Below are 23558 nucleotides of genomic sequence, written 5' to 3'. Positions count from 1 at the left end.
TTTTACACAATAAAAGCTATTTTATAGAAAAAATTATTCTTTTGCATCGCTTTATTCTGAGAGCTGTAACTTTTTGATTTTTCAGATGATGGAGCTGTATGGCAGCTTGTTTTTTGCGGGACGAGATGATGCTTTCACCAATACCATTTTTATTTATATTCGTCTTTTTGATCGCGTGTTATTCCATTTTTTGTTTGGCGGTATGATGATAAAACATTGTTTTTTGCATTTTTTTTTTTTTTTTACCGTATTCACTGAAGGGGTTAACTAGTGGAACAGTTTTATAGGCCAGGTCGTTACGGACGCGGCGATACCAAATATGTGTACTTTTATTGTTTGTTTGTTTTTTTTTCATAATATATATTGATGGGTACATTATATTTTTATTTTTAGTGGATTATTTTTTTTATTTTTTTACAATTTTTTTTTTTTTTTTTTCACTTTTTGGGAGTTTTTTTACTTTGTTCCACTATGGGACTTTCACTTTTTTTATTCTGATCGCCTGCACAGCATAGGGATGGAGCACCATCCCTGTGCCATGCAGGCAGTCAGCGCTGGACAGGGAGAAGAAGAAGATAGTTTGGAGATGCACTGCGCATGTCCAAACAATCTTCCTGCTGTCTGGTGACCCGGATGTTGTCATGACGACATCGGGTCGTCATGGCAACACCCAGGAAGCCGGGGCACACAGCGCTGGAGGCCGGAAGAGGAGGTGAGTATTGCGATCACCTCCCCTTGCCTCCGCAATGCTGCGATCGACTTTGATCGCAGCATTGCGGGGGTTAATGTGCTGGGAGCGGTGAGGGACCGCTCCCTGCACATAGTACCGGGTGTCAGCTGTGACAATCAGCTGACACCCGGCGGCGATTGCACCCGCACAGCCTGTGTGCGCGCGCGATCACGATGACGTACTAATACGGGTCAGGCTCTTAAAGCCCAGGGCACTGATGCGTATTAGTACGTCATGGGCTTTAAAGGGGTTAATTAGAGGTGTCGTTATTGCTGCACATGCTGTTTATTCTGTTTCTTATTTGAAATTGCAACATGGAAGTTGAAAAACAATGTTTTATTGTTGTATTACTTTGGACCACTATTAAAAAACCTGAGGATATAACTTTGGTACATTTCCATTTATTTCTGAAGATATTATACAGTCTATGAAAAAAAAGAAGAGGTGCCAATAATGGTGAGCAGCACTGTAGGTGTGAAGCCAATACTCTGGGGTTTCTGTACTCGCGTTGCATGTCATAAGAGCTGACCGGTTCTGTGTAGGAATTGTATCTGTAGGATTTTCACTGTTTTTACATGTCTTGATTGTCACTTTTTTCTCTCCGTTATATTTACTTCATAGAACAGTATTTCTGATTGGGTTAAAACACAGTGGAAGCAGATTAATGTGGAACAGATGGACGTTGAGCTAAGAAGGTTTTCAAAGGCAAGTTCCACAGCTGTTGCTTTTATGAAAAGCTTTGTTTTAATAAATTGTTCTGCAATACTCTATTCAACATTTTTCGGCTACAAAACAAATAAGTAAGACTCTCTTTAGATCTATCATAGAGTCTCCATCGCAGATTTCAAAATACATATGGCATACATTATTTAAACCTGATGAGACTGGTGTATTTACCATGAAAATCCATGTCAGGATAGCTGTTTAGCCCTTTCTGAAAGTTTAAATCCAACCCTCGCCCACATGGCCTGATAGACAGCTCTTCAGTGTCTTTCCTCTCTGCTTCTGCTCAATCTCCGCTACATCTTTCAGTCAGGCCGGGTGGGCTTAATCTGAATACACTTAGATTTATGAACTCACTCTTTAGCTGAACTCATAAAATGGTCATTTTAGTATCAAGACTGTACTGCAATTCTGATCTGGATTTGTAAAGTAAATACAACAGCCTCATAATCATAGAATCATAGAATGGTAGAGTTGGAAGGGACCTCCTGGGTCATCTGGTCCAACCCCCTGCTCAAAGCAGGATTCACTAGATCATCTCAGACAGGTCTAAGAGATTTATTTAATAATGTATACAGTTTTTATTGAGAAATCTGGCAACAGATCTTCTATAACACATATGTCAAACTCTCGCCCGCGGGCCAAATCAGGCACGCAGGATGAGTTCATTTGGCCTGCTGCGCCGGGCGGGTCCCTCGAGTATATTTTGCCCTCGATGCTGCCCTGCATCGCACTTTCAACTATATCGGCATCCTAGATGCGAATAAAGTTGAAAGCAATGATGGAGGAAGACGCATCAGCTGACGCTCCCTCTGCCATCACTCGCCCTCTGCATCTGACTAGTGTTGAGCGAGCACTAAAATGCTCGGGTGCTCGAAGCTCGGACCGAGCTCACCGTGCTACTCGGGTGCTCGACCCGAGCAACGAGCCCAATGTTAGTCTATGGGAGTCCCGAGCATTTTTGCGACAGCACCCCCGGCAGTCTGTAGAAAGCCTAAAAAGTGCCCAAAACGATAGTGACAGTGCTCAAAAGACATGGGGGCAGCATGGGGATCACCCCAGGAAGCATTTCTGACCCCCAGGTCACTGCTGTCAACAACGTGGTCAGAGGTATTAAGCCACTTTTACGGGCTCACAATAAAACGTTCAACAACAAAACTGAAACTGTTTTCCTGTGAAATATGTTAAGGAACTAAAAACAAAAATACTCCTCCACACCTTGGGCTATGTTCACAAGTAGGATTTTTCATGCGTTTTTGCACTTTTCTATTGCTTTCAACCATGACAAATGCATTCACCGGGAAATGTCATTTTAACATTTTACAACCTTATCTGGCCATGTGCTGTGTGACACATGCATACAGTGCTGAAAAGACTTGGGAACAGCATGGGGAAGACCCCTGGAAGCATCTCTGACTCCAAGGTCACTGCCTAAAAGTGTGCCCATCAGAAGTGATGCTTGCCGCATCAGAAGATGCAGACTTGCAACTATCCCCGTGCAAGTCCTTGTCCCAGGGCAGTGTTCAATTGTACCGCCCCCATTCCTTGCAATGCAAGCGCAAATATGCAGCCACCCACCCACCCACCCACAGGCTGCAATACCATACTGCTAGCTTTCACTTGAAATGGGGCCTTTTAGTTTGGAGTAGGCCGAAGCTGGCCACTACCTCATAGCTGCTTCTGCAGCGAGGTATCCATACTCAGTCCCCAGCCGCCCGGCGGCCGGGTCTCCACGCTCGGTCCCCAGCCGCCTGGGGGCGGCCGGGTGTCCATAAACGGTCCCCAGCCGCCCCTATTTCTCCTGTCACCTTCCCCCACACTTTTCTTAGCATGGCCTGCTTTAGGGCAGCATTGGACGAGCCCACCAGAGAACCAGACTCCTCCGGTGGGCCCTGGCATCTCCATCAGGGGAGTTGAGAGTGACAAGGTGAGGAGCATGATGATGATGATAGAAGTTAGCATCTGCTTTGTTTTCTTTTAATGCAAGCGTAAGTGTGCAGCCTGCCACCCACTCAACCCCAGGCAGCAATGCCATACTGCTAGCTTGCACTTGAAATGGGGGCTTTTAGTTTGGAGTAGGCCGAAGCTGGCCACTACCTCATGGCTGCTTCGGTGGCCTGGTATCCATACTCGGTCCCCAGCTGCCCGGCGGCCGGGTGTCCACACTCGGTCCCCAGCCGCCAGGGGGCGGCCGGGTGTCCACACTCGGTCCCCAGCCGCCAGGGGGCGGCCGGGTGTCCACACACAGTCCGCAGCCACCTGGGGGCGGCCGGGTGTCCATAAATTGTCCCCAGCCGCCCCTATTTCTCCTGTCACCTTCCCACACACTTTTCTTAGCCTGGCCTGCTTTAGGGCAGCATTGGATGAGCCCACCAGAGAACCAGACTCCTCCGGTGGGCCCTGGCTTCTCCATCAGGGGAGTTGAGAGTGCCAAGGTGAGGAGCTTGATGATAATAGAAGTTAGCATCTGCTTTGTTTTCTTGGAATGCAAGCGCATGTATGTAGTAGCGGCTAGGCCTGAGGTGGTCAGCGTTTTGGCGCTTATCCTACCTCCTCCGAGGATTGCTGGATGTTTTCCTGCTACTATCCCAGTTCTATGACTCCCTTTAAAACAAAGCTTCAGGTGATGAATGATGGATGAGGTGGTGGCAAAGGAGAAAGAGCAGGAGGAACAGGGACCATTCACATCAATATCAGGCCAGTCAACCACACATGTCTTGTAGGATATGTTTCTGTACCAAAAGGAGCGGTTCGGCTACACAGTTATAGGGCATACCGTGAGTGCAATGCCTACCAAAAATTTAGAGGCACTCCAATGCCCCTTGGGCCTTAACTAAACCATTTTTTCCATTTATAGCAACTGGGTCTCCTGTGCACTGTTGGCCTAAGCAGTGAATGGAAGGCTTTCCAAAAATTATGAGGAACTTCAATGCCCCTTGAAACAGACGTTGATTACAGCGTACTAAAAACCTTCTACCCTTAAAATTAGGAGGAAATGCAATGCCCGTTGGAAGAGTCGTGGAGGTCGCAGTAGCTTAACAAGATGGTTTTAATGCCCCTTGGAATAGTGGTGGAGGTCACAGTAGCTTAACAAGACTGTTTTAATGCCCCTTGGAAGAGACTTGGAGGTCGCAGTAGCTTAACAAGACGGTTTTAATGCCCCTTACAAGAGCCATACAGTACAGCATCTTAAAAACATTATTCCCATTATTGGGGAATGGGTCTCCCATAGTCTTTGCTTATGCCTTCCAAGCAAAAGCTGCCAAAAATTAGGACGGAGAAACTTGCAATGCCCCTTACAAGAGCCATGCAGTACAGCATATTACAAACATTATTCCCATTATTAGGGAGTGGGTCTCCATAAGTCTTTGCTTATGCCTTCCAAGCAAAAGCTGCCAAATATTAGGAGGAAATGCAATGCCCGTTCGAAGAGTTGTGGAGGTTAGAGTTAATTAAAAACAACATTTCAATTACCCCTTGGAAGAGCTGTGGAGATCAGAGTGGTTTGACAAGACGGTTTTAATGCCCCTCGGAAGAGACGTGGAGGTCGCAGTAGCTTAACAAGACGGTTTTAATGCCCTTCGGAAGAGACGTGGAGGTCGCAGTAGCTTAACAAGACGGTTTTAATGCCCCTTAGAAAAGTGGTGGACGTCACAGTAGCTTAACAAGACGGTTTTAATGCCCCTTACAAGAGCCATACAGTACAGCATCTTAAAAATATTATTCCCATTATTGGGGAGTGGGTCTCCCACAGTCTTTGCTTATGCCTTCCAAGCAGAAGCTGACAAAAATAAGGACGGAGGAACTTTCAATAATGGCAACACGGACCACGGTCACCCTGGTGGTATAGTGGTGGTGGAGGCTGAGGATAAGGAGAAGAACAAAAAAACAGCCGAAATGAGGAAGCGTATACCCATGTGTGGGTGTGAAGCGGTGCATGTGAATACACCTCCCAAAATAACACAGTGGATTTGACTTTGTTACTCTGCTGTCATTTGGTGGTGATGAGAAGTCTGGCCCAATCCAGCCCTTGTTCATTTTGATAAGGGTCAGCTTGTCAGCATTATCAGTTGACAGGTGAGTGCGTTTATCAATTATAATTCCCCCAGCGGCACTAAAAACACGCTCCGATAACACGCTAGCAGCAGGGCAGGCCAGGACCTCCAAGGCGTACAGAGCGAGTTCATTCCAAAAGTCCAGCTTGGATACCCAATAATTAAAAGGCACAGAGGAATCACGGAGGACGCTGGTACGGTCGGCAAGGTACTCCCTCACCATCTTTTGAAACTTTCCACTCCTTGTGAGAGTACCCCGCGCCTCAGGGTCTGTCCGAAGGGAGGGTCTGAGAAAACTGTCCCAGAACGTTGACAGTGTTCCCCTGCATCTGCTGGATTGGAGTTGCGTCTCTCTTGCATGTACGCCTTGGTTGGGCAACGAACTGTGACCTCTGCCGCTAGCGTGTTCAGATGGGAATTTTTTTAACAGTTCTGCAGCAAGGGCCTTCTGGTACTGCCCCATTTTTGTAGACCTCTCCACCTCAGGAATAAGAGAGTGAAAGTTCTCCTTGTAGCGGGGGTCTAAAAGTGTCACCAACCAGTAATGACTGTCACCCAACATTTTGATAACGCGAGGGTCACGGTTAAGGCAGCGTAACATGAAGTCAGCCATGCGTGCCAGACTGGTAACGGGCAAGGTTTCCGTGACCTCACCAAGAGGACGACGGACTATGCTCTCCTCCTCCCCCTCCCCCCTGTCCTCAGGTCACCCACGCTGAACCGACGGTATGACAGTTGTACAGGTACTACCGTCTACAGCGCATGATACAAGCTCCTGTTCTTCCTCCTCCTCCTCCTCCTCCTCTCCCTCATTGTCCCCCATTGCACGTTGGGATGAGATGAGGCTGGGCTGTGTGTAATCGACCGCTATGGCTTCTTAATCCATCTCATCATACTCTGGCTGCAATGCCTCCTCTTTAATTCTCTGCAGAGAGCATTGCAAAAGACAGACAAGTGGAATGCTGACGCTAATGATGGCGTCATCGCCACTCGCCATCTTGGTGGACTCCTCAAAGTTTGTCAGGATGGTACATATGTCAGACATCCAGGTCCACTCCTGAGGTCTTATGTGTGGAGTCTGACCTGAATATCGACTGCCTTGTTGCAGCTGGTACTCCACAACTGCTCTCTTCTGCTCACAAATCCTTTGCAACATGTGGAGGGTAGAGTTCCAACGTGTGGGGACATCACACACCAGTCGGTGTGACGGAAGCTGCAAACGTTGCTGTAACACAGCAAGGGCGGCGGAAGCTGTAGCCGACTTGCGAAAATAAGCTGACAGGTGGCGTACTTTGACCATCTGATCTGGCAACTCGGGGTACGATTTAAGAAACCGCTGAACCACGAGGTTAAGCACATGAGCCAGGCATGGTACGTTTGTGATCTCGCCTCGCCTCAGAGCCGCCACCAGGTTACGGCCATTGTCACACACGACCATGCCTGGATGTAGGTTCAGCGGTCTCAGCCACAGATCTGCCTGCTTTTTCACAGCTGTCCACAACTCACAAGCAGTGTGAGGTTTCTCACCTAAGCTTATGAGTTTCAGCACAGCCTGTTGCCGCTTGGCGGAGGCAGTACTGCAGTGCTTCCAGCTTGTAACTGATGTGGTGATATCTGAGATGGAGGCTGAACATGAGGAGGAGGAGGATGCGCAGGAGCTGTACACTGTGGGGGCAACTCTGACTGATATAGGGCCCGCAATCCTCGGCGTGGGGAGGATGTGTTCCGTCCCAAGGTCCGACTGGGTCCCGGCTTCCACTATGTTTACCCAGTGTGCAGTCAGGGAGATGTACCGTCCCTGGCAACAAGCACTTGTGCATGTGTCCGTTGTCAGGTGGAATCTCCCAGTAACTGCGTTGCTGAGGGCACGGCAGATGTTTTGGGACAAGTGCTTGTGTAGTGCGGGGATGGCACACCGGGCAAAATAGTTTCGGCTGGGGACCGAGTACCGAGGGACTGCCACTGCCATAGGGTTGCGGAAGGATTCCGTCTCCACCAGCCTGAAAGGCAGCATTTCCAACGCAAGCAGTCGTGAAATGTGCGAATTTAGGACTGTGGCCTGTGGGGCGTTGGCTGCGAATTTGCGCTTTCGTTCAAAGCTCTGGGATATGGACAATTGAACGCTGCGGTGGGACGTGGACGTTGATGCTGTTTCTTGAGAAACTGCCATAACAAGTGAAGACAGAGAGGAGGGGGCATCTTTGAATGCAGTATGGACAGGGGATTGCCTTGCACACACAACAGGGGGTTCTATTGCACGCACAACAGCAGAAGAAGCAGTGGTGACACCCGCTGACACTGGTCGTGGACCCTGGGGTTGACCCCACAAAGTCGGGTGCTTTGCTGCCATGTGCCTGATCATGCTGGTGGTGGTCAGGCTGGTAGTTTTGTCACCCCTGCTGATGCTGGCATGGCAGGTGGTACAAATGGCCTTTTTGGGGTTATCAGCAGAGTCTTTAAAAAAATTCCAGACTCTGGAAGACCTACAGGTTGTACTGGCAACGTCCCTCGTGTTGGTGTTACGAGGAACTGTTGCCTGCCTTCTGTGTGCGGCCACCACACTGCTTCTTCCTGCCTGTTGGGGTACTCTGCCTCCCTCACCCTGTGTGCTGCTCGCCTCGCTCTGCGTGTCCTCCTGCCACGTTGGGTCAGTTACTAGATCATCCACCACCACCTCCTCCTCTTCCACTTGCGCACCACGATCCTCCTCCTCACTTCCTGGCAATTGTGTCTCGTCATCGTCCACCTCTTGTGACAAATTGCCAGCGTCGACTTCCTGTGGCCGTGGCTGATCAAATATTTGGGCATCGCTACATGGGATCTCTTCTTCCACCCCTTCAAGCTGAGCCGGCGAGGGGCACAAATCTGGAAATGGACCAGTGAACAGCTCTTCAGAGTGTCCAACTGTGTGATCACTTGTTGTCTAACGACACTCGGCATGGTGGGAGGAAGGAGCATCAGGGTGAGGAGGAGTATGCGGTCGAGACTCACGGCTACTAAGATTTGACCGTGTGGAAGACAGACCGGAGGTGGTGGTGCCCAGGTAACTGGAAGTATTATCTGCTATACAATTAATAACCTGTTCACACTGATCAGTTCGCAATACTGATGGTGTTCTGTGCTTCCCTAGTAATTTGGTCAAGAAGTGGGAGCGAGAAGATGTGGCTGTTGGTTGTGGCAAATTTTCACCTTGACCACGGCCCCCTCCTCTGCACGCACCATCATCAGAACGTCCAGTTCCACGTCCCTTGCCACGCGCCTTGCCCATTGTAAAGGAAGTAAAATAGCTTACACTCGCACTATCAATGGAAAAAGGGTAGTAAAAAGTAGATTAGAACCGTGGAAGAGGAAAACCACAGTTCTATTTCTCTGGCCTACACCTGACTCTTTTAAACAATCTTAACAATCAGGGAGAAACTATTACTGTTTTTCTTTACGGAAAAAATACCAAAAGCTGGACAATAGAGATTTTTTACTGTGGGACGGCAAAACCACAGTTATAATTTACTGGTGTATACCAGACTCTTTTAAACAGATATATTGGTGTCTGATCAATCAGGAGACACTATTACTGTTTTTCTTTACGGAAAAAATAGCAAAAGCTGAATAATAGAGATTTTTTACCGTGGAATGGCAAAACCACAGTTTTTGTTTACTGGGGTATACCAGACCATTTTAAATAGATATATTTGCGGCTGAACAGTGAGCGACACACTCAAACTGTTTTTTTTTCAGGTAAAAATGGCCCAAAAGTGGATAATACAGGGGTTTGAACCGTGGAACTGAAAAACCACACTTCTATTTCTCTGGCCTACACCAGACTATTTTCAACAAATATATTTTTGTCTGAACAATCAGGGAGACACTATTACAGTTTTTTTTTTACGGCAAAAAAGCAGGATAATAGAGATTTTTTACCATGGAACGGCAAAACCACAGTTATAATTTACTGGTGTATACCAGACTTTTTTTAAATAGATATATTTGCCGCTGAACAGTGAGCGACACACTCAAACTGTTTTTGTTTTTAGGTAATAATGGCCCAAAAGTGGATAATACAGAGGTTTGAACTGTGTAACTGCAAAACCACACTTCTATTTCTCTGGCCTACACCAGACTCTTTTAAAAAAATATATTTGTGTCTGAACTGTCACAGACACACTTTTTTTTTGGGGGGGTGGTGGTTGGGGGGGGAATAAGATGGGTATTTGTACAGTGTGAAGGAGGAAAAAAAAAAAAGGATTTAGATGAAAAAAAAGGATTTTTCCTGGCCCCCAAGACCTGGAGCCAAGTCCAGCAATTTCAGCAACAGGAGCACACAGGACTGTAATGCAGCGTTTGCTGGTATAACCACTGCGTCTCCTATACAACCTGCCTACCTGATATCTGGGATGGATATTAGTCCTGAGAAGGACTGTTTGTTTGATCTGGCAGTCTTTACAGACCCTACACTAACTATTTCGCAGTATATATCGCTCCCTAAATCAGCAGCGCTGTCCCTACACTGTCTGATCCCAGCCGTCTGTGTCCAAGATGGCGGCGCCTGGTTTTAAATACTCGAGGTGATGCTGTGCGGCCAGCCAATCAATGTAATGCCCACAACCAACATGGCTGCGGCATTACAGTGACTGTCTGGCAATCCCTGCATGTTCATTGGCTCTGTAAAGAGCGCCAAAGATGCAGGGTCGGAGACCCGAGCTCCCGCCCGAGTAACCCGGAAATGCTCGGTGCTCGCCGAACATCCCGAGTAGCGTGATGCTCGGGCGAGTACCGAGCAGTGTCGAGCATGCTCGCTCAACACTACATTTGACTACATCTGACGTCTCAGCACAGCGGGTGAGATAACGTCATTACAACGCGCTCACTGTACCAAGGTGTGCCGAGGGGCCATTATACTGTGTGAAGCACTATGTGGGCCAATTATACTATATATACCTTGGGTATCCATAGTTACGACTACTCATATAGTGACAGTGAGTTGCCTGTGGTCATAACCATGGATACCTAACGTCCTGCAATGCCTGCACATGAAGATAGAGACATAGCAAATCTAAAGAACTATACTACATTTCTAATTGGAGGTATTTGCTAGTATTATTATTATTATTATTACTACACATATTACATATTGGGATAGGATCTTGGAGATGGGAATACCCCTTTAAAGCAGTTTAAATGGTCTATTTAATTCTGCAGGTACTATCCTGACCTTCATGTTACAAGCAAGCCATTGATTTACATCAGTGTTTCCCAAACCCCATCCTCACGGCCCCCCACAGGTCATGTTTTCAGGATCTCCTTAGTATTACACAGGTGAGAGAATTCCTGATGCCTTGATGATACTTCAATCACCTGTGTAATACTAAGGAGATCCTGAAAGCATGACCTGTGGGGGGCCGTGAGGATGGGGTTTGGGAAACACTGATTTACATGGTAGCTGTGTAATACATCACTCTTCCTGTGGTGGCGCTGCAGGAAAATGAAATATTTACTGTCAGATTTCCCAACAGATTGCAGCTTAATACTTGAGTTGGCAACAGGGGAACACTTTTTTTAAACAGTATATTGTCAAGAAACACTTCTAACAATTATAGATCGTTTAAAGCAGGGGTCTCAAACACGTGGCCTGAGGGCCGCATACGGCCCCTGAGGCTGCTTCACGCAGCTCGCAGGCACTGTATACCTTTTGACGATCGTGGCCCAGTCCAGGGGCCGCCGACGTTGCCGCTTTTTCTCAGTTGAATATTCGTCCTTGGACACACATTTAATTTCAATGTATTGCCGCACAGAGACCAGCTCTCTGCACAACAATATCAATGCCAGCCAATCACAGGCCAGCAGCTGTTATGCCGCTGTCAGTTGCTGGCCTCTGATTGGCCGGCGGCTAGCACTGGTATTGCTGTGCAGAGAGACTGTCTCTGTGCGGCAATACATTTCAACTGAATGTGCGTCCAAGGGCGTTGCCCCTGGACCGGGCCATGATCATCAAGTGGTCTAAGGCACCAGCAGGCCACATGTACAGAAAGGACGCTGAGGAAAAAGAGGATAGATGAGAAGAATCTTCTTTTTTTTCCCTTTCTTTTATGTGTATGTGAAGAATGGTACAATAGGGGACATTACTATAATATGAGGACCAGAATGGGGCATTACTATAAAAAGGGGACCAGAAAGGGACATTACTACAAGATGGGGATCAGGATGGGGCTTTACTCAAAGATAAGGACCAGGATGGGGCATTACTACAATACCGGGACCAGGATGGGGTCATTACTCCAAGATGAGGACCAGGATGGGAACATTAGTACAAGAAGGGGACCAGGATGGGGTCATTACTACAAGATGAGGAACAGGATGTGAACATTACTACAAGACGGGACCAGGACCGGGCATTACTACAAGATGGGGACCAGGATGGGGACATTACTACAAGATGAGGACCAGGATGGGGCATTACTCCAACATGAGGGCCAGGGTGGGGACATTACTACAAGATGAGGACCAGGCTGGGGCATTACTTCAAGATGGGTACCAGGATGTGGACATTACTACAAGAAGGGGACCAGGCTAGGAAATTACAACAAGAAGGCGATCAGGATGGGGGCATTACTACAAGAAGGGGACCAGGATGGGGGCATTACTACAAGAAGGGGACCAGGATGGGGGCATTAGTACAAGAAGGGGACCAGGATGGGGCACATTACCACAAGATGTTTGCCAGAATTACTATATGGTGCTAATTGTAAGACAATATTACTGTATGTGGCCAATTGGGGGAAACCAAAATTGTAAAAAAAAATATATATATATATATTCAAAATAAAGCATGAAAACATATTGCTACTAAAAATGCTGTTCTATATATAAAGTAAACAAACAAAGTGAACATTTGTTATTTTCACATCCATAACGATCCAAGCTATAAAGCTATCTACCATAACCCATACAATGAATGCCATTTAAAAAAATTAAATAAACACGCCAAAAATGTTCACAAAAATTATCAAAAGGTGTATAGAAAAAAATGTTATCACTAAAAATGTCACTTTGTCCTGCAAAGAATGCAGCCCCTCAAATTAATTTTTTTTTCTATGTGTGGCCCATATACCCAGCTTAGTTTGAGCCCCCTGGTCTAAAGCGTGGAAATTTTTATGTAATTCTTCTGTTGCTGACAGTTTTTCTCTCCATTTGGGGTTATGGCAACTCCTCAGATGTGTTACCTTTCATAACTTATATCCTGTACTACTCAGTTGAGACTAAAACAACTTACTTTTTGAGATTTTGGACACTTAAAAGCGTCCACTTTTGAAGACCATTTTTTTTCTTACTGAAATGCATGTAATTGGTGGCTAAAAAATAATTTTTGCTTTTAGGTTTCATTAAAAAATGTGCAACATTTGATTTGCCTTCTATAACCTCTGTGGTGCCAATTGCTGACTGCAAAGTAAGGTTATTAAGAATCCATCAGTCAGCACTAGTGATGAGCGAGCTTGCTCGCTACTGCTCGGTGCTTGCCCGAGCATCTCACTGCTCGAGATGCTCAGCACTCGCCGAGTATTTCCGGGTTGCTCGGGCAGGAACTCGGGTCCCCTCCCTGCATGTTTGGCGCTCTTTAGAGAGCCAATGAACATGCAGGGATTGCCTGCCAATCACTGTAATGCCGTAGCCATGTTGGTTGTGGGCATTACAGTGATTGGCTGGCCGCACAGCGTCATCAGGTCTATATCAGACCTGGCGCCGCCATGCTAGTCAGTCACTCCGGATCAGACAGTGTAGGGAGAGGTGCTGCTGTGTCAGGGAGAGATTTGCTTGTGTATTCTGTAGTATAGGGAGAAAAACCATACATTACACATATCCATCTTATCAAACAGTCCTTCTGAGGACTAATCCATCTGCAGAGATATCATGCAGGCAGGGTGTATAGGCAGGCAGTGTATATAGCAGACTGCAGTGCATATAGCACAAGAGGCTCCATTCCAATTCTGCCTTCTGCTGCTGTTAGATATTTCTAGAAATAGTCCCAGGTCTCAGGGGCCAGGAATACTTTTCTTTGGATCTTAATCCTCATTATTTGCTTAAAAAGCAATTCAGAGAACACAGTTTTTCTGCGCCATTTGCATGTTGGCACTGCAGAATACAGCCAGGTCCTTTCCATATTAGAGCACTAGAAATCCAGCTATTTAAAACTGCGTTTTCTCCGTCAAACGGATCACATATACGTTGTCAGAAAATACTGCCATTTCTGTCCTCCATTAAAAATTTCCTTTAGTGTGTCATTGAAGCAATTCACTGCAGTTTACTGTTCAAACTACTTACCTACAGGCCAGGTATTTAAAACTGTTTTCTCTATCACACGGATCACATATAAGTTCGCTCCAAACTCAGTCATTTGTAGTGAGCGTGGAAGATACTGTCCTCCATTTAAAATGGGCAAGGCACGTGGCAAGGGACGGGGAACTGGACGTGATGGTAATTGCAGAGGCCGAGGACAAGGCCGTGGGCAAGCCGAAATTGTGCCACAACAAACACCCACATCTTCTCGTCTGACCTTCCTGTCCCAATTTCTAGGGGACCGCAGCATACCACTATTGAACCGAGAGCAGTGTCAAAAGGTTGTTGGTTGGATAGCGGATAATGCTTCCAGTCACTTAGCCGCCACCACCACCACCCTGTCTTCCACACGGTCAAGTCTCAGTAGCCGTGAGTCTGGACCGCATATTCCTCACCCTGATCCTCCTTCCTCCCACCATGCCGAGTACCCAGAGACAACTGATCCCACACTTGGACACTCTGAAGTGCTGTTCACTTTTCCATTTATAGATTCGGGCCTCTCGCCCGGTCCACTTGAAGCGGGGCAAGAGGAGATCGCGTGTAGCGATGCCCAAATATTTGAGCAGCTACAGTCACACGAAGGCGACGGTGGGAGAGTGTCACAAGAGGTGGACGATGATTAGACACAATTGCCAGAAAGTCAGGAAGAGGACCAGGGTGCGGAAGTGGAAGACGAGGTGGTGGATGATATAGTAACTGACCCAACCTGGCAGGAGGACATGCAGAGCGGGGACAGCAGCACACAGGGGGAGGGAGGCAGAGCACCCCAACAGGAAGGAAGAAGCAGTGTGGTGGCCGCAGACAGAAGGCAGGCAACCGTTCCCCGTAACACCAACACGAAGGAAGTTGCCAGTACAACTGTTAGGTCTTCCCGAGTCTGGTTGTTTTTTAAAGACTCTGCTGATAACCCCAAAAAGGCCATTTGCACCACCTGCCAGGCCAGCATCAGCAGGGGTGGCAAAACGACCAGCCTGACCACTACCAGCATGATCAGGCACATGGCAGCAAAGCACCTGACTTGTGGGCCGAACCCCAGGGTCCAGGAACAGTGTCTGCGGGTGGCACCATTGCTTCTTCCGCTGTTGTGCATGCAAGCCAATCCCCTGTCCATGGTGCATGCGAAGATGCCTCCTTCCCTGCACCTGTCATTGCACACTCTCAAGTAGCAGCATCAGGAAGCACGTCCATGTCCTTGTCCCAGCCCAGCGTTCAGTTGTCCATACCCCAGTCCTTGGAACGCAAGCGCAAATATGCAGCCAACGCCCCACAGGCCACACTAAATTCTCACATTTCACGACTGCTTGCTCTCGAAATGTTGCCTTTTAGGCTCGTGGAGACGGAAGCATTCCGCAACCTGATGGTGGCGGCCATCCCTCGGTTCTTGGTCCCCAGCCGCCACTATTTCTCCCAGTGTGCCATCCCCGCATTACACAAGTACGTGTCCCAAAACATTAGCCGTGCTCCCAACAACGCTGTTACCGGTAAAGTCCACCTAACCACGGACACGTGGACAAGTGCTTGTGGGCAGGGATGGTACATCTCGCTGACTGCACACTGGGTTAACATAGTGGAAGCCGGGACCCAGTCGGACCTTGGGACGGAACATGCCCTCCCGACGCCAAGGAGTGCGGGCCCTAGGTCATTCAGGGTTGCCCCCATGGTCTACAGCTCCTGCACCTCATCCTCCTCAGTCTCCTCCTCCTCTTCAGCCTCCATCTCCGAAATGACCACATCAGTCACAAGCTGGAAGCACTGCAGCACTGCCTCGGCCAAGCGGCAACAGGCTTAGCTGAAGCTAATATGCTTAGGTGTAAAACCGCACAATGCTGAAGAGTTGTGGACAGCTCTGAAAGAACAGGCAGATCTGTGGCTCACACCGCTGAACCTACAGCCAGGCATGGTCGTGTGTGACAATGGCCGGAACCTGGTGGCGGCTCTGAGGCGAGGCGAGCTCACACACGTACCATGCCTGGCCTATGTGCTTAACCTCGTGGTTCAGTGGTTTCTCAAATCCTACCAGGAGCTGCCGGATCTGCTTGTTAAAGTATGCCGCCTGTGCTCCCATTTTAGATAATCAGCTACAGCTTCCGCCGCCCTTGCCGTGTTTCAGCAGCATTTGCAGCTTCCGGCTCACAGAACGGTGTGTGATGTCCCCACGCGTTGGAACTCTACACTGCAGATGTTGGGAAGGATTTGTGAGCAGAAGAGGGCAGTTGTTGAGTACCAGCATTAACAAGGCCGTCGGTATTCAGTTCAGACTCCACACAATAGACCTCAGGAGTGGACATGGATGTCGGACATATGTACCATCCTCCAAAACTTTGAGGACTCCACCAAGATGGTGAGCGGCGATGAGGCCATAATTAGCGTCACCATCCCGCTTCTCTGTCTTCTGAAACGCTCTCTGCTCCCAATCAAAGAGGATGCATTGCAGGCGGCGCACGATGAGATGGAGCAAGGAACCATACAGGGTGATTACACACAGTCAAGCTTCATCTTATCCCAACGTGGATTGGGTAACAATGAGGAAGAGGAGGAGGAGGAAGAAGGACAGGAGCTAGTTTCATGCACTATAGACGGTACTACCTGCACAGCTGTCATACCGTCTGTTCAGCGTGGATGGCCAGAGGACAGAGAGGAGGAGGAGGAGAGCAGGGTCAGTCATCCTCTTGGTGAGGACACGGAAGTCTTGCCTGTTAGTAGTCTGGCACGCATGGCTGAGTTTGTTATTCTGTCTTTCCCATGACCCTCGCGTTCTCAAAATTTTGGATGACAGTCATTACTGGTTGGTGACACTTCTAGACCCACGTTACAGGGAGAACTTTCTATCTCTTATTCCTGAGGCGGACAAGTGTTCAAAAATGGGGCAGTACCAGAAGGCCCTTGTTGCGGAACTATTAAAAAAAATTCCCATCTGAAAACGCTAGCGGCAGAGGGCACACTTCGTTGGACAACCAATGAGTTCAGGCGATAGAGACACAACTTCAATCCAGCATAGGCTGGGGAACACTGTCAAAGTTATGGGAGAGTTTTCTCAGACCCTCCAATCGCAAAGGCCCTGAGGCGCGGGGTACTCTCACAAGGAGTGCAAAGTTTGGGAAGATGCTGAGGGAGTACCTTGCCTACCGTACCAACGTCCTCCGTGATTCCGCTGTGCCTTATAATTATTGGGTATCCAAGCTGGATACGTGGAATGAACTGGTTCTCTATGCCTTGGAGGTCCTGGCCTGCCCTGCCGCCAGCGTTTTATCAGAGCGGGTTTTTAGTGCCGCTGGCGGAATTATAACTGATAAGCGCATCCGCCTGTCAACTGAAAATGCTGACAGGCAGACTCTTATAAAAATGAACAAGGGCTGGATTGGGCCAGACTTCTCGACACCACCAAATGATAGCAGCGTAACATAAACTCCAATCCAGTGTCTTTTCTTGAGAGGTGTATTCCCGTGCACCTTTTCACACCCAGACATGGGTATACGCTTCCTGATTTTGGCTATTTGCTCTTGTCCTCCTCCTTCTCCTCATCCTCCACCACCATGTCACCAAGGTGACCGTGGTCCGTGATGCAACACCCACATAATTTTTTTAAAGGTTGTTTATGATGCCCGTAAAAAAAAAAATTTATACACTATGATCATGTATACCCCCCAGGGGTAAATGTTTGTCAGCCCATACACTTAGTGCATGGGCATTACAAGTATAGGAGGGCCGCTCCTTTCTAAAGGGAACATTTTTTTATGACGCCCTCCTCCACGTCTCTTCCAAGGGTCATTGAAGTGCCTCCAAATTTTTGGCAGCCCTTTAATTCACTGCATAGGCCAACACTATGGGAGACTCTCTCTTTTCTAATGGGAATTTGTTGTTACTGTGGCCCTGCTCTATGTGTCGTTAAATTCTTAGTGGGGTTTTTCCTAAAATTGGTCAGCCGCTGGACTCACTGCATACCCTATAACTGTATAGCAGACCCTCTCCTTTCTAATGGGAACATGTCGTACCTTGTTACTGTGGCCCTGCTCTGTGTGTCTTTAACCACTTCGCGCCAGAGCCTGTTTTTGCCTTCGTGACCGGGCCAATTTTTTCAATTCTGACCACTGTCACTTTATGAAGCAATTACTCTGGAACGCTTCAACGGATTCCCCTGATTCTGAGATTGTTTTTTCGTGACATATTGTACTTCATGATAGTGGTAAAATTTCTTTGATATCACTTGCGTTTATTTGTGAAAAAATCGGGAATTTGGCGAAAATTTTGCAATTTTCAAACTTTGAATTTTCATGCCCTTAAATCAGAGAGAAATGTCAAACAAAATAGTTAATAAATAACATTTCCCATATGTCTACTTTACATCAGCACAATTTTGGAACCAAAATTTTTTTTTGTTAGGGAGCTATAAGGGTTAAAAGTTGACCAGCGATTTCTCATTTTTCCAACAAAATTTACAAAAACATTTTTTTAGGGACCACATCATATTTGAAGTCACTTTGAGGGGTCTTTATGACAGAAAATACCCAAAAGTGACACCATTCTAAAAACTACACCCCTCAAGGTGCTCAAAACCACATTCAAGAACTTTATTAACCCTTCAGGTGCTTCACAGGAATTTTTGGAATGTGGAAGAAAAAAATTAACATTTAACTTTTTTCACAAAAATGTTACTTTAGACCCAATTTTTTTTATTTTCACAGGGGTAACAGGAAAAAATGGACCCCAAAATTTTTTGTGCAATTTCTCTTGAGCGCGCTGATACTCCATATGTGAGGGAAAACCACTGTTGGGGCGCACTGCAGGGTTCGGAAGGGAAGGAGCGCCATTTGACTTTTTGAATGTAAAATTTGTCTGAATAATTAGCAGACGCCATGTTGCGTTTGGAGAGCCCCTGATGTTCCTAAACAGTGGAAACCCCCCCACAAGTGACACCATTTTAGAAACTAGACCCCTTTGGGAACATATCTAGATGTGTGGTGAGCACCTTGAACCCCAAGGTGCTTCACAGAAGTTTATAATATTGAGCTGTAAAAATAAAATTTTCACATTTTTCCCACAAAAACGTTTTTCATCCCTTAATTTTGCATTATCATAACGGTAATAGGATAAATTGCACCATGAAATTTGTTGTGTAATTTCTCCTGAACACGCTGATACCCCATATGTGGAGGCGAACCACTGTTTGGGCGCACGGCAGGGTTCGGAAGGGAAGGAGCGCCATTTGACTTTTTGAATGTAAAATTTGTTTGAATAAATAGCGGACGCCATGTTGCGTTTGGAGAGCTCCTAATGTGCCTAAACAGTGGAATCCCCCCACAAGTGACACCATTTTGGAAACTAGACCCCTTTGGGAACATATCTAGATGTGTGGTGAGCACCTTGAACCCCAAGGTGCTTCACAGAAGTTTATAATATTGAGCCATAAAAATAAAATTTTCACATTTTTCCCACAAAAAATGTTTTTCATTCCCTAATTTTGCATTATCATAAGGGTAACAGGATCAATTGCACCATGAAATTTGTTGTGCAATTTCACCTGAACATGCCGATACCCCATATGTGGGGGAAAACCACTGCTTTGGTGTACGGCAGGGTTCGGAAGAGAAAGGAGCGCTATTTTGGCTGGGATAGGCAGCAGACACCGTGTCACATTTGAAGAGTCGCTGACATGCCGAAACCCCCACAAGTGACCCCATTTTGTAAACTACACCTCTCAAGGAATTCATCTAGTGAAGTAGTGAGTATTTTTTAATTTTTAAATTTATACCATTGGGCAGTGAAAAAAGCATAATTATATTTTTACCACAAAAAAATGTTTTACCCTCAGATTTTACATTTTCACACAGGGCAATGGGTAAAAATGGTGCCGAAATGTGTCACACAATTTCTTCTAAAAGTGGCAATACCCCATATGTGGCTGTATCGTACCGCTCAGCCATACGGCGAGATCTGGGGGGGACGGAGCGCTATTTGACAATTGGAGAACAAATTATTGTAGAATAGGCATTTGGATTTGGGAGCACAAAATTTTCTGAATTTCTTTTGGGGGGCAAGGGCCATTTCGCTTTTCCAGAGCCTTTCTGCTAACAGTAACTTGGAAGTCCCTTATATTTTTAACAGATGACGATCCCTGAGTGGGGACTAGCTTTTTTTCAGGACTGAGTTGAAGCTTTATTGGGAACATTTTACGTAACATTTATCCGGCGCTCTAGGCTGAGCACTTACATCAGGGTTTCCATCTAAATTTCCAAGTGATGTAATTCAGATGAAACCCCTGCAGGATCCATTCACTGTAATGAGGCAGCAGAGTTACTCTGGACTCCGTCTGGCCTCTGTTTAGCGGTGTCCTTTTTTTCAGAAGTGCACAAAACTGTGGCCAACCGCACTTTTATGCACGCCTAAAACAAATGACACCGTGGGATCACAGGCCAGTTTGCATCCACAGTGGCCTATATCTGCCTCATTACAGGGAATCTTCCGTCATGGGTTCCGGCTGAATCACATATTTCAGAGATTTACACGGAAACTCTGGCGTAAGTGCTCAGCGCAGAGCGCAGGATAAATGTGAGCAGAGCCTTACTGCGATCTTTGGTAGACATAATAAACAAATCAGTAGCAGGTGAAGAATTGGTTTTATTTATTTTTTTACGCCGTTCCTCGTGTGATATAACTGATTAGATTACTTTATTCTTCGGGTCGGTGCGATTACAGAGATACCAGATTTATATCGGGTTTTTATGACTGACAGCTGTCACACACTAAGAGACGCTTTTTTTTTGCAAAATCTAGTTTTTGCATCGCCATATTTTGAGAGCTATAATTTTTCCATATTTCGGCCGACAGAGTCATGTGATGGCTTGTTTTTTGCAGGACGAGTTGACATTTTTATTGGTACCATTTTTGGGTACGTGACATTTTTTGATCGCTTTCTATTCCGTTTTTTGGGAGGTAAAATTAACAAAAACCAACAATTCAGGAATTGTTTTTTGAGTTTTTTTTTATGCCGTTCTGCGTGTGGTAAAAGTGATAAGGCGGCATTATTCTTCGGGTCAGTACGTTTACAGCGATACTACACATACTGTATATTTTTTTATGTTTTGGCGCTTTTACACAATAAAACAATTTTATAGAAAAAATATTTTTTTTGCATTGCTTTATTCTGAGAGATATAACTTTTTTATTTTTCGGCTGATGGAGGCTTGTTTTTTGCGGAACAAGATGACGTTTTCAGCGGTACCATTTTTATTTCCATTTTGCTTTTTGATCGCATTTTTTTCCACTTTTTGTTTGGCGATATGATGAAAAAGCATAGTTTTTTGCTCCGTTTTTTATTTATTTTTATTACGGTGTGCACAGAAGGAGTTAATTAGTGTGACAGTTTTATAGCTCGGGTTGTTTCGGACGCGGCAATACCAAATATGTGTACTTTTTTTATTTTTGCAAAAATATATGGATTTATCGGTTTAATATTTTATTTATTTATTTGAAATTATTTTTTTTTTTTTAACAGTTTCAAAACATTTTTTTTAACTTTTTTTTACATTTTTACTTAGTCCCTGTATGGGACATTAATTTTTATTTTTCTAATCCCTGATCTCATGTAATGTAATAGACATATATTACATTACATGAGATGATCTTCACACAGTCAGTCTCCTGTCTGGCTTAGCTGCAGGCTGAGCCAGGCAGGACACCATATATGGCAGAGCTGGAGGCGGTCATGTGACCTCCAGCTGCCATAACAACGTCAGGTCCTGAAAGGAATCAGGGGTCGTCGGAGAGGTAAGTGGACGAACCCCTCTCCTCCTGCTGTCTTCTATATGCCGCAATCACTATAGATCGCGGTATATAGAAGACAGCAAAGGGTTAACATCACTGGGACCTGATCTAATCAGGTCCCGATGATGTTCCCTGTCAGAGCTATCGCTCTGCACCGCTCCCACAGCGCTTGCAGGACCCTGGGGGTCCTGAGCGCTGCGAGACCACCCACCGTTTTTAAACGTCCGCGCTGCACAGAGCCCAGGCAGCGCGGACGTTTATCTACAGTGGGCGGTCGGGAAGCGGTTAAATTCTTAGTGGGGTTTTTCCTAAAATTGGTCAGCCGTTGGACTCACTGCATACCCTATAACTGTATAGCAGACCCTCTCCTTTCTAATGGGAACATGTTGTACCTTGTTACTGTGACCCTGCTCTGTGTGTCTTTAAATTCTTAGTGGGGTTTTTCCTAAAATTGGTCAGCCATTGGACTCACTGCATACCCTGTAACTGTATAGCAGACTCTCTCCTTTGTAATGGGAATTTGTTGTTACTGTGGCCCTGCTCTATGTGTCTTTAAATTCTTAGTGGGGTTTTTCTAAAATTGTCAGCCGTTGGACTCACTGCATACCCTATAACTGTATAGCAGACTCTCTCCTTTCTAATGGGAATTTGTTGTTACTGTGGCCCTGCTCTATGTGTCTTTAAATTCTTAGTGGGTTTTTTTCTAAAATTGTCAGCCGTTGGACTCACTGCATACCCTATAACTGTATAGCAGACTCTCTCCTTTCTAATGGGAACATGTCATACCTTGTTACTGTGACCCTGCTCTGTGTGTCTTTAAATTCTTAGTGGGGTTTTCCTAAAATTGGTCAGCCGTTGGACTCACTGCATACCCTATAACTGTGTAGCAGACTCTCTCCTTTCTAATGGGAATTTGTCGTTACTGTGGCCCTGCTCTATGTGTCTTTAAATTCTTTGTGGGGTTTTTCCCAAATTTTGGCAGCAGTTGCAGTCACAGCATGGACATTACCACTATAGGAGACCTGCTCCTTTATAATGGGAACATTTTTTTTACTGAGACCCTCCTCTATGTCTCTTCAAAGGGGTATTGGGTTGCATCTAAATTTTTGGCAGCCCTTGCAGTCACTGGATACGCAATAACAGTATAGGAGACCCACTTGTTAATAATGGGAACAACAAAGCATAGCCGGCTGACGGCTCTCTAACAATAGCTAGGGCCGACTGCTGGCCTTTTAAGAATAATAAGGGCCGTCTGATGTCCCTATCAAAATAGACTTTATGACTTTCAGAGTCCCTCCATCATAAATAAAAAAGGATGTGTCTGATGATGTGTCACACACCACATTGCCAGATAAGGTTGTAAAATGTTAAAATGACATTTCCCGGTGAATGCATTTGTCTTAAAAAATAACATAAAAAAAAAACAAACAATAGGATCTTTCTTTAGTATAAAAAACAGCGTCACCAATTTAACCTCAATGTAATCACATTGTTCAGCTCATGCGTCTCCTCCTCCATCTCCGAAATGACCACATCAGTCACAAGCTGACAGCACTACAGTACTGCCTTGGCCAAGCGGCAACAGGCTGTGCTGAAGATAGCATGCTTAATGCTTAATTGACAAACCGCCCAGCGCTGCAGAGTTGTTGAAAGCTGTAACACAGTAGCCTGGTCTGTGGCTCTCACCGCTGAACATACAGCCAGTCATGGGCATGTGTGACAATGGGCGGAATCTGGTGATGAAGAAATGACAGCCGGGGTACATACGGTTTCCCTCTATGCCAGTCCTTTCACCGAGCTAAAGAATATGGCTGTGGTGAAATACAACTCCCACTGAGAAGCTGTTTCAGATTGAAAAACATTGTGCCCACCAGAGGATGTGATTCTGAGGGCTAACCTTTCTCACCTTCTCAAGAGCCCCATAGCAGCTGCAAAGTTAGCGCTATCATGAACTCTCCTGA

At 46.1% G+C, this 23558-nt stretch overlaps 1 protein-coding gene across 1 annotated transcript in view; it reads left to right on the top strand.

Annotated features, from left to right (window-relative positions):
• The window catches only part of DNAH11 (dynein axonemal heavy chain 11), a 481578-nt gene that overhangs the window by 173457 nt on the left and 284563 nt on the right, over nt 1-23558 (top strand). Inside the window, exon 23 of the mRNA XM_073677778.1 lies at nt 1352-1435. Within this exon, the coding sequence (XP_073533879.1) occupies nt 1352-1435 (84 nt within the window). The remainder of the gene's footprint in view (nt 1-1351; nt 1436-23558) is intronic.

Source organism: Phyllobates terribilis, unplaced genomic scaffold (assembly GCF_046119375.1).
Source record: "Phyllobates terribilis strain yellow unplaced genomic scaffold, ASM4611937v1 Scaffold_4__5_contigs__length_816908805, whole genome shotgun sequence".
In the NCBI taxonomy this organism is placed as follows: Eukaryota; Metazoa; Chordata; class Amphibia; order Anura; family Dendrobatidae; genus Phyllobates; species Phyllobates terribilis.
The sequence above is the reverse complement of the archived record's forward strand: the minus strand, read 5'-3'. Positions and strand labels throughout refer to the sequence as shown.